Here is a 16902-nt window from a genome sequence, read left to right on the forward strand (position 1 = left end):
TAAAACAAGGTTTTTATTATTAAGGGAAAACAAATTCCAAACCTACATGGCCCTGTGTGAAAAGATGTTTGCCCCTAAACCTAATAACTGGTTGGTCCACCCTTAGCTGCTAGAACTGCAATCAAGCTTTTGCGATAACTTGCAATGAGTATGTTAAGGAATTAACTGTGGAGAAATTTTGGTCCACTCATCTTTGCAGAATTGTTGTAATTCAGCCTCATTGGAGGGTTTTCGAGCAAGAACTGTCTTTTTCTATAGGATTCAGGTCAGAACTTTGACTAGGCCACTCCAAAGTCTTCATTTTGTTTTTCTTTAGATATTCAGAGGTGGACTTGCTGGTGTGTTTTGGATCATTGTCCTGCTGCAGAACCCAAGTTCGCTTCAGCTTGATTTCACCAACAGATGGCCGCACATTGTCCTTCAGGATTTTTTGGTAGACAGCAGAATTCCTGGTTCCATTTATCACAGCAAGTCTTCCAGGTCCTGACGCAGCAAAACAGCCCTAGACCATCACTCTACCACCACCATATTTTACTGTTGATATGATGTTCTCTTTCTGAAATGCAGTCTTACTTTTATGAAAGATGTAATGGGACACACACCTTCCAAAAAGTTCAACTTTTGTCTTGTCAGTCCATATTATTTTCCCCAAAGTCTTGGGTATCATCAAGATGTTTTCTGGTAAATTTGAGACGAGCCATTATGCTTTTTTTGCTCGGCAGCGGTTTTTGTCTTGGAACTCTGCCATGCAGGCCATTTTTGCCCAGTCTCTTTCTTATGGTGAAGTCATGAATGCTGATTTTAACTGAGGCAAGTGAGGCCTATTGGATGTTCTTTGGATGTTGTTGTCTTTTGTGGATGAGTCGTCCCTGCGCTCTTGGGTAATTTTGGTCAGCCGGCCACTCCTGGGAAGGTTCACCACTGTACCATGTTTTTGCCATTTGTGGATAATGGCTCTCATTGTGGTTCGCTGGAGTCCCAAAGCTTTAGAAATGGCTTTCTAACCTTTTCCAGACCTTTTCTCAATCACTTTCTCTCATTTGTTCCTGAATTTCTTTGGATTTCAGCATGATGTGTAGCTTTTGAAGATCCTTTGATTTACTTCACTTTGTCAGTCCGGTCTTATTTAAGTGATTTTGTTGATTGTGAACAAGTGCGGCAGTAATCTGTCCTGGGTGTGGCTAGAGAAATTGAACTCAGGTGTAATAAACCACAGTTAAGTTATGTTTTAACAGTGGGGCGAATGCTTTTTCACACAGGGCCATGTGGGTTTGGATTTTGTTTTCCCTTAATAACACTGTTATTACTGTTTTTAACTGCAATAATAAACAATAACAAAGTAACAAAGTATTTTAAACATGTGCAATAACAGAAATTTTGAAAAACGTGCAATAACAGAAATTTTGAAAAACGTGCAATATTACCTATGTGCAATATACATTTTTTTATACATTTTGTTTTGTACATACTGTATATTATATTATGTCTCCATTATTTTTATATATTTGCATTTTATTACTCTTGGCTGCTGTAACAGTGAAATTTCCCCATTGTGGGACGAATAAAGGTATCTTATCTTATCTTATCTTTTCTTATAATAAAAACCTTGATTTAAAAACTGCATGTTGTGTTTACTTGTGTTATCTTTGACTAATATTTAAATTTGTTTGATGATCTTAAACATTGAAGTATTACAAAACGTGCAAAAAAATAAGAAAAAACAGGAAGGGGGCCGGGGGGCACGGTGGCTTAGTGGTTAGCACGTTCGCCTCACACCTCCAGGGTTGGGGGTTCGATTCCCGCCTCCACCTTGTGTGTGTGGAGTTTGCATGTTCTCCCCGTGCCTCGGGGCTTTCCTCCGGGTACTCCGGTTTCCTCCCCCGGTTCAAAGACATGCATGGTAGGTTGATTGGCATCTCTGGAAAATTGTCCATAGTGTGTGATTGCGTGAGTGAATGAGAGAGAGTGTGTGTGCCCTGTGATGGGTTGGCACTCCGTCCAGGGTGTATCCTGCCTTGATGCCCGATGACGCCTGAGATAGGCACAGGCTCCCCATGACCCGAGATAGTTCGGATAAGCGGTAGAAAATGAGTGAGTGAGTGAGTGAGTGAGTGAGAGAGGAAGGGGGCCAACACTTTTTCACGCCAATGTATATGATTAGACTGATATCATTTATAAGAACAACATTGAGAATAAGAATAATGCTGATAGTGAAAATATTTGTTGTTTTACAAATTATTACATATTTGTATATGTATATAGTCATCATGATGTCTGATGAATACTTGGTGGAGTGCAAAATAGACGATGATGATGACAGTGACAATGACTATGATAAAGATGTGATGAAGATCCACACCACACCAACTCCACCACCACAGTTCTGCTCCAGCTCCCAAGTGTCCATAAGCCATTGTGAAACCAGAGACCCCTATGGGATCAACAATCACTTGAAGGTGAGGCGTTAATTTACTGTAGGCAAAGTTTTAACTAATATTAAATTCCAAAATGTTCAAGAAATTCAATTAAAAATGTTTTACATGATGTAGACGGTCCTGCTCAGAGGTTCATGCATGTATTTATAGGTGGTGATTACGGGAAAAATGTTGTTGTAACATTTCTGACATGACTTGAAGGCAGCATTAGATTTAGTTTAGTTTTATGTGTGACTTTTTTTATTCCTTTTTTTTGTACATGCCTGCAGCAATTTGTTTATAACAATTTTTTATATGTCATATTTTTTATATGACATATAAACATAAATAGTTCATAGTTAATTTAAAAAACAGCCCCACCCTATCCATGTGGTTATTAAGCATGAATAAATAAATGTTGTAAATACACTGTTCATATTTACTGTTATGAATGTGATCTTTTTTTGGTCACACATGCTTATTATCTGCCTGCTACAAATCCTCTAGCTGGCCTGATTGTCCCAGGATCCCATTCAGAAAGCTTTTATATCTAGCATAATGAATAATATTTGTATCTATTTTTTTGGTCCTTATAACTAATGTGTTCATATTCAGTTACATACCTAGTGTGTACAATATATTAAATTGTTAAAGGAAAAAGTATGTGATTTTTTTTCTCTCACTGGCTATCTGGCTCTTTTTGCTTCCTCTTGCTGATGCTACAGATGGAGTTTAGTGATGTTTTGGCAGAGCCAGCCTCTCCACACAGTTATGAACGTGTTTGGGTGTACAGTAGCATTGGGTTTGAATCAGCACGAATCTGGAGTTATCGTTGCCTCACGACACTTTTTGCAGTCCCAGTTTCCTTCCTTTCTGGCTGTCTTTTTGCACTGCTGGCCTGCCTACACATCTGGTAAGATTAATCCTTAGAAATCACACAGCTTTCTGTGCACTACTTGTCCTGTTACACAGTTTATGCTCAATGAAAAGCGTGCATTACTGTTGTAGCCATAACAGATGCAAATATCATATGAATTCAATGAACATTCTAACAGATGTGTTGTTCCTCACTTCCTTTTTGCCAGGTGTGTGATGCCCTGTGTACAGGTGTGCCATACCTGTTTACCCTGTGTGCGGTCCCTATGGAGGAGTGTGGTGAATATCTTCATCATGCCAGTCTGCATGTCTGCTGCTCACTGTTGTAGTGGAATACATGTATTATTCTCTAATGAATGAGCAATAATTATGTACTGTATTTCAAGGTTCAGGGCTCGGAATGAATGGAATATAAAGAATGTTCAAATAACTGCTGGTCACTGTGTGGCTTGATATAACAAATAGAACCAGCTGTAGCTAGTACAGTATATGGGTGTTACACATTTTATTTGGACAATAATGCATTATTGTTATAAGTTATTACAGTAAATATTATACATTTTGGTTACAGTATGCTGTAGAATAGTGGATTCCTTGTTCCTTGCTACAGCTAGATTGTGTTTATAAGCTACTGTTATGTCACAAACATAATGTACCTACTTCACAGTTTCATTCAACAAATTTCATCCATACTGGGTTACCTTGTACTGGTAGAAAGGAGGTTTCCCTTTATGAATTATACATATATATATTTTACATTTACAGCATTGTTTGCACTTTGCTTTTGAATGATAGTACACGTCAGTGAGACAATGCACTGGATGCTGCTGCCCTCTAATGGTGAGCTTTTAACAAACATCAATAGAATTAGGTATATTTACATGTTCCCTGGTAGCCTGTAGGGTATCAATGACAGAACTGAGCTGCCAAAGAACACCAAGACATAGTGCAGAGTCAACAATATCATTTCTAGTCTATATTCTTACTGTTATCTATCCCAATAATCTTTATAATGTTGTTACCTACTGCCCAACCCAGTCCCCTGGAAACCTCATATAAGAGCCCACTGCATACATCTTAATTAGACTCTTCCGATCGGATGGACCCTCATTCAGTCTCCTTGGGGACTTTCTTTCAAACAAGCTACAGTCCGACAGCTGACCTTCCTCAGCTCTAGACATTAATGTTTCCCTGCTCAACTTTTCAGATAATCACATTGTGTCTGACACTTTCCCCCTCAATAACCTGCCCATAATCAACTATTGATACCCTTCCACACTATAAATCCCATTCGATTTGCTCCATTCTCTTTCCTCCCCCTTTGGCAATACAACTGATACTGAGAAGCTGATTCCACTAGATTAGTAAAACTGTCCACTCGTTGACCTCTCTGCAGAAACACATAATCTGATAATAACATTTTGGGGCTCATCTGGACAATCATATATCATTCTTGCCTCATATTGCTAACCTGGCCTGGTGATGCAAGATTCTCCTTTACGACAAGTGGATCCAGACATTTTCCCAATAGAAGTCATTCAGATGCTTGTCACCTTGAGATAGGACTAATGAACCTCACTTTTCTCATACACAAACACACACATGCACATCAACTGTATGGACTGCACAGACCTATACCAATTACACACTCTTCCGTTATACATCCATCAAACTGTTTACATGTTGTTTTGCACACTGTTTTTTGCTCTTTGCATATTTCAGTTGATTTTTCACAATATTTTACATTAACTTATGCGACTGCTGCTGTAATACTGTGTTCATTCCAGTATTTCTGCACATGTAATATTGACTGAACATACAGTATTTACACTGGTCAGCACTGTATTGTTTTGTTTGCCTTTTGTCCTGCACTGTCCTTTTGTCTTTTGTCCTGCACTGTTTGCACCAGGTCACAAAGATGCACTTTATGTATCTAGGACTAACTTACTGAGTACTTATAGGTCTGTCTTTGCTTTTATGTAGCACCATGGTCCTGGAGAAACGTTGTCTTACTTCACTGTGTACTGCAATAGCTATATATGGTTGAAATGACAACAAAAGCTTCTTGACTTCCATGCTATCCAACTCCTTACAGCTGATCCAGAAAGGAACTGCATTCATTGTTTACATTTACAGCATTTAGCAGACACCCTTATCCAGAGTGACTTACAACTGAGCAACTGAGGGTTAAGGGCCTTGCTCAAGCACCCAGCAGTGGCAGCCTGGTGGACCTGGGGTTCGAACCCATGACCTTTCGATCAGTAGCCCAACACCTTAACCACTGAACTACCACATCCCACATTGTTTGCTCTCTACCCAACTTGCTCAAATATCTAAATCTTGTTGTCCACATTATTAGACGACAGTATATTCCTAATTGCTTCAACAAAAAGTTTTAATCTGAAAATGTGCACGATTTAGACCCTCTCTATTGCCCAATGATTACACAGACTGACTACACAATGGAATTGCACCTACCGTGTGGTACATATACCTGATTGAATGGGTGTAATTAAACGACTTGTAAATGATATAAAAAAAATAATCACGTGTATTACAGGCTTTTATAGATGTAAGTGTAGAAAATGTGTGCAATATTTGCGCATGCGCAGTGTGTGTCGGGCAGGAGACGCAGGTTGGGTAGTGACAGGGCTCTGCGGCGGTAGCGCTGCTGTGATGAAGTGCGGAAGAAACAAGGGGAATTCCTCAGAACTATCCACCTACATGAACCTATTGAATTGCGTTGCCTTAGCAGGCTAGGCAGAAAGCAACGTTTATTTTAAATATGGTACTAATATCTGGAAACCATTGTTAACCAAAAACGTTATTAGCGTTAAACGCTTTTCTGTCGCCTCAACAAGTCTTCCGCACTCAGACCATCGCTAAGTTAGCTATCTGTTTTGCTAGCTAGCTATCTCGGCTAAAGCTACAAGCTACGCGTTAAGGACTGCCAGGTAACATTGATATGGTTTTCTGTTTTGGATTTTTTCTTTTAAAATCTGATATACTGCGTATTGATCTCGATTCGCATCGTGATGTTACCTTTGTTGTTAATGTTTTATTAGCTGTGTAGTTAGTTCTCTATTTTGCTAGCCAGGTAGCTAGTTAACTAGCTGAAAATATAGCTAGCCGGTGAGAGAAATGTCACTGAGACGCCGAAGAATCATGTTTAATTTTTAAACATACGCCTGAATATTAGATAACGTAATTCAGTCTGCCGTCTGTCCGAGTTACGAATTACAAATGAAACGGTTATAACTAAAATAAAAGTTTAATAGGTCTGATTGGTCGTGATTCTTTCAGCTATGGCATTTGCACTGACGTGACTTAATTTGGTGTTTCAGTCGAAAATGTAGATTAAGTTTAAAATACACACACAGCAATACAGGTCGAAATAAAAATGTATGTTTTTGTACGTGTTTCTTAACGTTGTAGACGCAAATAAACGCACATACGTGCAAAGTGTGTCTTGTCGATGTTCTAAATGTAATTTTATAGTTTGTGATGTATAGAGATAAGAAATAATGATTCTTATGACTTGTCCTGTACTTATTACTCTCTAGATCACTGCTTTTCATCCATTGTGTGTGTGGAAGATCTGTTTGGAGTTTGTGTGTCTACTCATTACCTCTTCAAAATCTTTAGCTCAGCTCAAATGTTTTGATGAAACAACAAACTACTTTGGTTATGCTTATCAGTATAGTTTTATTTTTTTCTTCCTTGTGTTAAAGGCAGTTTGTTCCCTTTTACTCCATGGGGAAGATGTTAAAAACTGGGCTGGTAACAAATGACCAAGTGTCCTGGGACCAACAAGAGGATATGGTTAAAAACAAGCTCTGTTTAATTGTATTGTCTCTTATTTAGTCAGATTACTAAGTCATTGTTAAATCTGTTTAGATTTGACATTGAGGTGTGGTGTATTCCATATGCTGTTGACTAATGTGGAAATCAGTCAAAACCTTTGTGACACAATCTCCCTGACTTTCTGTTTCAAAAGGAAGTACGCCAACATACAGAATTAAATCAAAGCATGGACAGCTAAGCAGAAATGAGTAAGCTGTAGAAAGAACAAAGATGACCATTACTAAAAATGAGGTTTGGAGTAAGCTTTAGTGCTCAGTAGTGTCAGTCACAAACATGCTGTGTTCTGTGTGTCTAGGGTCCTAGGACATGGTCCAGCCCCAGCCTTACGGGGTCAACGCCTTTCAGTGGGACATGGCAGGAGAGGAAGCAGTGGGGGCTGCCAGTCAAGGCTCACTAACGACAAGTTCTCAAGGATCACTAAGGGTGCCACCTGAATTAGTTGGACATGAAGTGGTTAGCAGACTTATTTTGGATAACCACCAGTTACGAGGTATGGTAAACCATTCCATTCAAAATGACTAACGCAGTGTCAGAGTTTTGTATTTGTATGTCATTGTGTGAGTAAGTGTCTTTCTGACTCTCCCGCAGAGGCACTTAAGAGGAGCAATGATGCCCTGAAAAACAGATGTGAGGAAATTGAGGGATGGCAGCGAAAATCTAGAGAGGAAAGAGAGTTTCTGAGTGGCAAGTTTCACGAGGCACGGGTTTTGGTTGAGCGACTGGCTCAGGAGAATAAGAATTTGCTAGGCAAACTCAACTCCAATGGCAGTCATGTAGTATCTCAAGGCATTGATGTTGGCACAGAGACAGCATGTGAAAATCGGAACAAAGAGAGTTCTTGTGCAAACAACAATGGGCTATTAGATAATCCTAATGTAAGTCTACACAACCAGTGGCAAATCTCTTTTTTTACTTAGACATTCATTAAACATGATGCCTATCCAAAACCTCATTCCTATTTGTTTGCTTTTGCCTTTCATTACCAGGACCAGGCCATGAGTGAGCGGAAGGTTGATACAGAACAAGACACTGAGAGACAGACAATGCCTCGAAGTTTGGTAGAGAACATGTTTTCCACTATACACCACAAAGTTTCTACTTTGTAATGTCTATTTATGTCTTCTAGTATGAATAAATCCCCTCAATAGTTGTATTGACAGTTTTGGTGAAAGCTTGCCCTATGGGCTAGAGGTACACCTGCGACCACTCTCCCAACCCCTTTAAGCGGAGTGCCTGCTTCCATAAATCCATGGACTTCTATGGGGGTTTTTACACCTGGTCACTTCATGCATTTTCTGTGATCGGATAGCTATCTGATCGTAAAAAGACCAGGTCTAAATGACCAGAAACAAATGTAAATGCTGTTTTTTGTAGCATAACCGTTGTAACGAGTTTTTTGACTTCTTTTTGATTGCATTCTGAAAATTCCGCATACACCAAAGCGTGTTCCATTTCAATTACCCCAGAAATGAGGTAAAATATATTTGCATTTTGGGTGGGAGTGGAAAGATCGGATCGATATCCGATTCGCCAAGACACATTTATGTGGCCTAATGTAAATGGAACAGTTTTAACAAATCAGATAGCTATCGGATCAGAGAAAACACATGAAGTGACTAGGTGTAAAAAGGCCCTTTGATTTCTTCCCTTTTAGTTATAATTGGTATTTTATTCTCTTAAGGCTGCTCCATGTTGCTCTTTTTACCATTATAAAAAATTCCATAATACAGCTTAATTTTGACTGGTTACACAAGCTTGATAAATGATTCTGCACTGTGCAAGCATTTACTAAGTTAAACATGGTTGTTACCCAATTTGTAGGGGTGGAAAAGGACACTTACTCTTCTTTTAAGTAATCCTTTAACCCTATGTTTTTTGCTTATGGGTAAGAGTAAAACATTTGTGGCTGGTTTGCTAACTCTATATTCCTCTGTGTTCTGTAGCCTAGTGAAGGCTCCAATGATATCCTAAGGATACTGAAAAGTCATAAAGAGAAGCTAGAGGAAGGAATGAGAGAGCTTAAGAGAAGAAATGAGGAACTGGAGAAAGCAAAAATGGAGAGAGAAAAAGAAATGGAATGCCTTCAGAATACTGTGGACCAGCTAAGCTTCAAACTGACACAGCTTACTCAGGTGCTTTCATTTTGCATTCACTAAGTACCACAGCTAAACGTATGACCTGGCCCTCTGGTATACTTTTTTGGTTTACTTTTTTTTTCGACATTAGTTTATTAGAACTGAAATCATGGGTGTTGGCAATATGGCAACAAATCACATTGTGATACTTTCATGTTTTTTTAGGATACATAAAATTGGGTGTTTATTGGCTGAGTGACATCAAAATAAATATTAAACACATATGTTCAGAAATGTTTAAAAAATTGTATTTCCATTTTGTATATAAATCCTGTGTAACCTTTAGAGATTGTTGTGTGTGAGGATCAGTTTCACAATTTCTCAAACCAGCCCATTTGACACAAATAATTACACACAATACAGTCACTCAGAACAATCATGCAGGAGTCACATTTTTCCTCATTTTAATGTTTGATTTTTGGTTTAGTTAGTAAAGTTGCATATGACTTTATGATGTTGTATGCTGTACCACAGGAGTACCACTCAATTTCTGCCAGGCTACATCAGCATTTCTTCTATAAACCCAGGCTCTGAAATGAGAAAAGGATTTTTCTAAGATCTAGGATTTAAAGTGCATGCACTATTGGGTAATAACATTTATTATAGGCCTACTGATTATAATAAAAGTTATTTTTTAATGAATCCATTCCTTTTATAGTTACATTTATTGCATAACAGCAGCTGTTATGAGAAACAGTATTAGCCAATTGGGATTATGCATCTGGCCTACTTCTGGCCTATAATCCAGATAGCTACACTATAAGCACAGAGATAGGTAGGTGAAAGCCAGTAGCCTGCTGCAAGTCAAAAGAAGTTACATTTACAGCAATTGACAGATGCTCTTAGTCCTGGGATTCAAACTTGCCACCTTCCAATCAGTATCACTTTACAGATAGATGGTTCCAGAGCTATTAATGAAATTTTTATTATTCTTAGTGGAGCTGTCTCAAAGGCATTTATGGCAACAATATCAATTTGGAAACATTGATTTGTTGCATCATATTGTGCCTTTAAATAAAGATTAGTGTCATGACCGTGCCTACTGTTATCTGACCTCTACCTGAAATGTCACTCACCAGTTTGATCGCACAGGTCAGGGACAGCAATCATGATATTAATTTGTTATTTCCTCATACCACCAAAAGTCATTTCTGTTTACAGCTCTGCCAGCTCAACACTCAGCTCATTGGTGGCTAGCCATTGTGCATGTATATACATTATGGTTTATGGTAACTACCCATTGGATGGGAGAAGAAAAGGTTGCCGTTTGCAATTTTAGTTAAACACTGAGAGGTATAAGCTGCCCATGCTGTATGGTGGCGCTTGCTATGCTGTGGATCTGATATGAGTTCTGGTTAATGTGAGAGTGTTGATGTGTAGTGCACCACAGGCTATTTCAGTATTACTTTTTTCAAAGTTTACACGCGTCACAAAAAAACCTTGTTAACTAAAAAGCCCTGTGGTTGACTCATGCCCTTAGTGTTACATTTTCCTTTCACTGGGACAATCCCTAAGTTCACACTAGCAAGTGACAGGTCACTTGGTTAGTATGAAGTTTGTCTTTGGGGGCATAAAGCAAGCAACGCTGCTGCTGCTGTCTGTAGCTGTGTACTATCTTTCAGAAACAAGGCATTTAATAAATGCACTTTAAATGAATTGTGACATTTTAAAAAATTAAAAAAATAGGTTTTTTGATGTACAACAAAAATGCCAGGCGTATTAATATAAAAACACATCACGTGACAACAGCAGCAGCAAAAAACAGATTTAAATATGTATTATTTTTTCATTAAAAAAAATCAACATCTGGATAAAGAAGGGATACGGTGGAATGAGAGTCACAATCCAGATCATCACAACCCCATTGAGATAATGTGGTGAGATCTTAAGAGAGCTGTAAACAAACATAAATAAACTGAAGCAATGTTTTAAAGAAGAGTGGGCCATAATTAACTCATAAATTGCTACAGAATCTGTTACTTCAAGGTATTGTCTTTTGGTTCTACATACTAAACTATATGGTATACTGCTTATTTTTTGGGGGGTAAAATACTACATATTAATATCTGTGGGATTTTTTTAGTCACCTGAGGTTACTTGTTTGTTTAGGAAGTTGTTGAGGGCCGACCTAATTATTACCTAGACCCATTGATGAATTAAAAAAAAGTGTGAGTAGTGCGAGCCTCCATTAAATTCCCCAGCACACACACAAACACACACGTTACATGTTGCAAGATGCCGTTTGCCATGTGTCAGAGCACAGACCTCAACTTTACTTTACACAGTTTTGGCCGTGTATCTTTATGATTTTGTGTTTTGTGCTCCTTCCACATGATTGGTTGTTTGGATATTTGCTTGAGGTGTACAGGTGTTACTGTTAAAGTGGCCTGTGTGTACAGATCTGTAATCTTCATAGTATTACTTTGAAGATAGTAATCACTTTGAAAGTGTGCTTAAAATTTAGTGTCTGGGTCTTTTTTACTTTTTACAGACTGGTGCTGTAACAGAGGAGACATTTCAGAAAACAAGTGCTTTTACAGTGTCTCCAGAAAGGTACAGGCCTATCACTATTTATTTATTTATTTATTTTTATTTATTTGCAATGGCCAATAAGGACTCAGATCTACTGTGTGTGGGTTCTGTAGAGGGTTTGACAATGAAAAAAATCCACTTTTCTCTTGATTATCAGTAAATGAAACTTTTTCTTAGTGACTGTCTTAAATCACGTTCATTTTAACCTTCTCTGTGTCTGCTTAGCTTTCACTTGGCTAAACTAACAGAACAGCTTCAGGCTACTCAAGGCAGGTGAGGAGAGCTGTGCTTCACTGTATGTGTGCATGTACAGTACCTCCTTCCCTTTGTTGAGTCGCCATGAGTCCATTTAGAGCATGTTCATTAGCTGTGTAAAATAAGGAACATCATTTGATGAGGTACTCGAAAAGAAAGTTGTTGATTTGGATGGATATGCCTTGTATTTGTCCTGTTGCTTAGGTATAGAGAGCTTCAGGAAAAACTGAATCTACTAGAACAGAACACAATGCAAAGGGATAGAACAGAGGCTCTACTCAAACAGAAAGAGAAGGAGTATGTTCAGGTATGCACACGATTTTCACATCTCTCAGACCATTGTGTACGAATTGGTACGAATTGTTGTATTTTGTTTTATAGTTGACCAAGGATAGTGAGGCTCTGAGGGCTCAGGTCACTTCTCTACTTGGTGAGCTGAAAGAGCGTCAAGCATCCCTAGACAAGTGTGAAGAAGATAAAAGACGTATAGAAGAAAGGCAAGTCAGCATGTTGTGTGCGCACACGCACGTTTTAGTGTTGTATGTGTCATGGATAATAACCTCCTATGTATTTCCTTAGGCTGTGCTCTAATACAGAGAAGCTGCAGACTTTAGAGCGCGACATGGAGGAGCAAAAGAAACAGCATTGCGTGACTGTAGACAAGTTATTTTTGCAGACGCAAAATCTGGAGGCAGCACTGAAGAAAGAGCGGGCCGTCATTGTGGAGGAGAGGTGAGGTCCAAGCTGCTGCTGCTGCTGCTGCTGCTTCTGAGTTTCTAAAGGTGTCTGGGGACAAATCAAAGGGTGATGCTACAGTGATTTGATCGAGTACTGTGCTAAGTAAATTCATTCGTTCTGCAGGTAACTTTGACAGAATGATATAGAATGACCGCAAAAAATATCTACTTGGTGAAAACAAAAACTAGGTGAAAATATTTTTACACTGAAACTGAAATACACTCATTTTGTTTGTTGCTCTGATACAGCACCAATGTCAGTGCTCAGGGTATTGGCCAGTATTGGCAAGATTTCTTTTACTAATAAATGCAATAGTTGTTTAAAAAGTGTTGCTGTGAGTAACAAAATTCCTTTCAACTTTTAAAATTGACAAAAAAAAAAAACATTGGTCTAAATTTTGGCAAATCTGTCATATTGGATCATCCCAGTACAGGTAGAATTTTTGACTAGGTGTTGAATCAGCACATCATTTCATGCAGTATGCATACTGTCCATTTGCTAGTAATGGCATGTGTTCATTTGCAGCTTGATGAATATTGACTGGTTTAATCTATAATTGCTTTTTTTTCTCCATTAATTCATTCCCTTCTAGGAGGAAGCTAGCTCAACTCCAGCATGCTTACACCTGTCTCTTTCAGGATTACGACACCAAACTGAAAACTGAAAAACTACCCGGTCACAGGGTGTGTAAAATTAATTAGCTATTTAACCAGTTGTATTTGGAGTGATTTCATGTAAGGAAACTGGGTAGCTCCACTGGACTGAATAAAAGACAGGAGAATGAAGTGTATAATGTTTTTCTCTCTGTCTGTACTCTCACATGTTTGCATCTCTGTTAGAGTGGAGAAACGGAGACACTTACTCAAAGACTAGAGGAAGCTGAGAAAGCTCTGGCGTTAAAACAAGCTCACATCGACAAACTCAAGGAAGAACTGGAGCAGCAGAGAGCCTTACAGGAGACTATTGAAGTGCTCACAGCACAGGTCAGCATGAAAAATCCAAAAAATCTCTCTTCGACAAATACACATGCGTCCTTCATTGGTAATTGTGATGTTTTCATCACTAGATCTAGTTGTCTCTAATTTGATTTGTGGAAGAGAAATTTGCTCAGTCTGGTTTAATAAAAAAAGAGTAGCCAGCAACTACATGTAGCTAAACTTTCTTTTGCTAAACAAACTCAACAGTGGTGGAGTCGAAATGACAGAGCGGAGTCTTTTTCACAGTGCTGTTGTTTTCCCCCGTGTTGGGAGGCAGAGCTGCACAGTGTACTTGTACATCTTTCTAGGGGTGTGGTGCAAGTGCCAAAAATAGTAAGATTGTGCTTTGTGCTTGCTTGTCTCTTGCTGCACTTATACCAGCTAGCTAATTAAGGCTGGATTGTGTTGCAAGCAGCTCTACGGTCATGAAAATAAGTTGGCAGGTGCTTCAAAGGTAGTCCAGATATACATGTGTGCTTATGTTTCAGTGATACACAAATGACACAGATTGCAAACCAGGCCAAACACAAATAGCATGTTTAAAAAAAAAAGACATATGTGGGATATTTGATTCGTGTATGATACATGGTGTATTAACAAGTTCAGTGCAGACCATCTTTACAATTGCAAGTTTTTCTTTTGTAAAACATACACAAAATAACACACTAAACACTTGAGACTCAGATTAACTGCTGAGGCATAAGACTTGGGCTCCAGAGCTTTCACTCTAGACAACTTTTCTGCTCTAACAGTGTGCCAATCATTGCTGTTTATGATTGAAATTATATTTGTAAATTGATTTCGTAATGATCATATTTATGCTTAAATCTATGCAGCTGGTATGTAGTGATAGACATTTGCTGCTTGAAATTTCCAGCTAAATGTTACCAGGAAACATCTAATTATATTCATATTATATACTGGGTCAGATATATTTTCTACCAACCTTGTGCTTTTCAGTATACACTAGGCACAAATTCTACAAAAATTTTTTTTATTTATTTGCAAATGTGACTGTTTTAAATGAATGCTAAATGTTTAGGTATTTCCCTGTTAATGTTGGAGGTGAATGGAAAAGTAAAGTTTCCTAGAAAAAAAAATAGATTTTCAGCTCAGGGTATTGTTATCCTGTTCCATCGTACACAACTAAATATCTGCTCCATTTATTTGGTGTATAATGACAGCCTCCCCTTTTCATGGGAACTACAAACTACTTCCATCTTTTTTATACGTGTCCTCTTTCTCAGGCCGAGATCTTCAAATGCGACTTCCAGGCAGAGAGACGAGCGCGAGAGGAGCTCAACCAAAAGAAGGAGGAGCTGCAGGAAAAACTGAACCAAACACTCACCGAACTCAATCTCCTCAAGCAGGAGAAGATGCAGCAACGACACATGGATAGTTACAGACCTCTTCCACCACCTGGTATGCACTTTAATATCTCAGCTGCTATTCCTCTCTAATCCTGTCTTCATGTTAACAAGCGTCAAGTACCTCGTCTCACTCACAGCTTGACTGTTATTGTTTTCACTTGTGGGCATGTTGTAGCTGTGTCTTAATTAAGATGAGAAACACTCATAACTATATCTAGCTTAGAAATGAGATCTTGCTTTATAGCTGTGTCTGTCACTAAAATCAGACAGTGTCATGCATGTGTGTCATGCATGTGCATAGAAAATGAATAGTCAGGTGGTGCTACGGCATGCCAGAGGGAGAATGGTGGTTAAATCCAAATTTCCTACTTATGTACATTTAAAATCTATGTTTGGGCAACAGTGTTCTGTGGGTAATACTGTAGTATTTTCTGACATTTGGGTATACATCGGAATATCTTAACAACTTTGTGACTTACTGGCCTGTTTTTTTTCTCTGGTAGCAGTAATTCCAGGTGCAGGGATACAACAGCCAAATCGAAATGAATACCAGTGTCCTAAGTGTCAGTACAATGCTCCGGATATGGACACCCTGCAGATTCACGTCATGGACTGTATCCAGTGAGAAGAGGACAGCCACGTATAGAAAATAACGAGCATGATCTACAGAGGTGGAATCATATCAAAGGAAATTTAGCGTAAACAATCTAAGCACAAAAAATAATCATTGAACTGAATTGTTTTTGTAAAAGAACAGATCCGATTATTGCCCTTTGCAACTGACCAAAAAAGAAGATATCTAGTGGTTATAATGGACATTTTATTTTGGAGTGCTGGAACTGTCCATAGTGTACTATTTGATATAGTATGTTAGTTAACTGTTAGAAAAGATGTTGTACTGCGTCTCTGTGACTGTGTAGTGTAACGTACTGCACGCATTTTGATGTACAGCACAAGTCTGTCAGTGACAACAGTCCTTTTATAAATGTACTATTTGTCATTCTGAATGTGTGGATTCTGAATGTATGGATTCATATCATTGTGTGTTAATATTGTCTGTCTGTAATCTTGCTTGAATGTATTAAATACTTTGTACAGACTATGATGGAGAGTTTTAAAGATTAAAAACAAATTGAAATTGGTTCCAGGCCAAACATCACTTTAATGCATCTGAACAAATCTGGTCCAGGTTTAATCTGAATGATTTGAAATAAAACAGGTCCCTGATCTAACAACTGGCCAAAAGCATCCGTTGAAGTCATAATGTGAAGTGTGAGCTGAGAAATGATTTCGATACCAGCGTTTCAATCTTATTACTGACCTGTACCCTACCATCATGTTGAAAGAATGTCAGCATGGTTGATGATAAATACACTCGTGTCCAGATCTGAACACCGGTTGCATTATGTTCATCCTACAACAGGAAAGATGGCAGGAAGATCCTAAAAACCTCAACTAAATAGCTGGCAGGTGCAATTACAATACAAAGATTTATTTACTGCAGTAAGGACTTCTCAAGGGGAACATATAGTCTCTCTCTCTCTCTCTCTCTCTCTCTCTCTCTTTATCTCTATATCTATCTCTCTTTATCTCTATCTATTTATCTCTCTCTCTATCTATTTCTCCTTATATATACACCTCTCTATTTCTTTCTCTCTCACACACACACACACACACTCTCTCTCTCTCTCTCTCTCTCTCTCTCTCTCTCTCTCTCTCTCTCTCAGTCAGTCAGGTAGGT

At 38.5% G+C, this 16902-nt stretch overlaps 2 protein-coding genes across 5 annotated transcripts; both read left to right on the forward strand.

Moving 5' to 3' along the window:
- Nucleotides 1–2267: 2267 nt before the first annotated feature.
- On the forward strand, nt 2268–3650 carry cav4b (caveolin 4b). Its single transcript, XM_060894990.1, has 3 exons — nt 2268–2456; nt 3140–3327; nt 3500–3650. Exons 1-3 carry the CDS (start codon nt 2268–2270, stop codon nt 3648–3650), a joined length of 528 nt encoding a protein of 175 aa, XP_060750973.1.
- Nucleotides 3651–5916: 2266 nt separating this feature from the next.
- ikbkg (inhibitor of nuclear factor kappa B kinase regulatory subunit gamma) lies at nt 5917–16303 on the forward strand. 4 transcript variants are annotated; one of them, XM_060893881.1, is made up of 15 exons: nt 5917–6244; nt 7288–7342; nt 7450–7644; nt 7743–8029; nt 8141–8212; nt 9098–9286; nt 11781–11842; nt 12047–12094; nt 12281–12383; nt 12458–12573; nt 12656–12808; nt 13407–13497; nt 13654–13797; nt 15039–15213; nt 15665–16303. In XM_060893881.1, the coding sequence occupies exons 3-15, from the start codon at nt 7461–7463 to the stop codon at nt 15784–15786; spliced, it is 1746 nt and encodes a 581-aa protein (XP_060749864.1). In that variant the 5' UTR covers nt 5917–6244; nt 7288–7342; nt 7450–7460; the 3' UTR covers nt 15787–16303. The 4 variants fall into 4 exon arrangements, with proteins under 4 accessions (XP_060749864.1, XP_060749865.1, XP_060749863.1 ...); XM_060893882.1 differs by lacking the exon at nt 7288–7342 and having other exon boundaries at nt 15668–16303; XM_060893880.1 differs by lacking the exon at nt 7288–7342 and having other exon boundaries at nt 5918–6244.
- The last annotated feature ends 599 nt before the right edge of the window (nt 16304–16902 follow it).

This window comes from Tachysurus vachellii, chromosome 19 (assembly GCF_030014155.1).
Source record: "Tachysurus vachellii isolate PV-2020 chromosome 19, HZAU_Pvac_v1, whole genome shotgun sequence".
Classification (NCBI taxonomy): Eukaryota; Metazoa; Chordata; class Actinopteri; order Siluriformes; family Bagridae; genus Tachysurus; species Tachysurus vachellii.

Excerpts from the sequence above, each read along its gene's own strand:
- cav4b (XM_060894990.1), top strand. The coding sequence starts at position 2,268 with ATGATGTCTGATGAATACTTGGTGGAGTGCAAAATAGACGATGATGAT. Across the intron at positions 2,457-3,139 it reads GGATCAACAATCACTTGAAG|ATGGAGTTTAGTGATGTTTT; the intron begins GTGAGGCGTTAA and ends CTGATGCTACAG. Across the intron at positions 3,328-3,499 it reads CTGGCCTGCCTACACATCTG|GTGTGTGATGCCCTGTGTAC; the intron begins GTAAGATTAATC and ends CCTTTTTGCCAG.
- ikbkg (XM_060893881.1), top strand. The coding sequence starts at position 7,461 with ATGGTCCAGCCCCAGCCTTACGGGGTCAACGCCTTTCAGTGGGACATG. Across the intron at positions 7,645-7,742 it reads GGATAACCACCAGTTACGAG|AGGCACTTAAGAGGAGCAAT; the intron begins GTATGGTAAACC and ends ACTCTCCCGCAG. Across the intron at positions 12,809-13,406 it reads GCCGTCATTGTGGAGGAGAG|GAGGAAGCTAGCTCAACTCC; the intron begins GTGAGGTCCAAG and ends ATTCCCTTCTAG.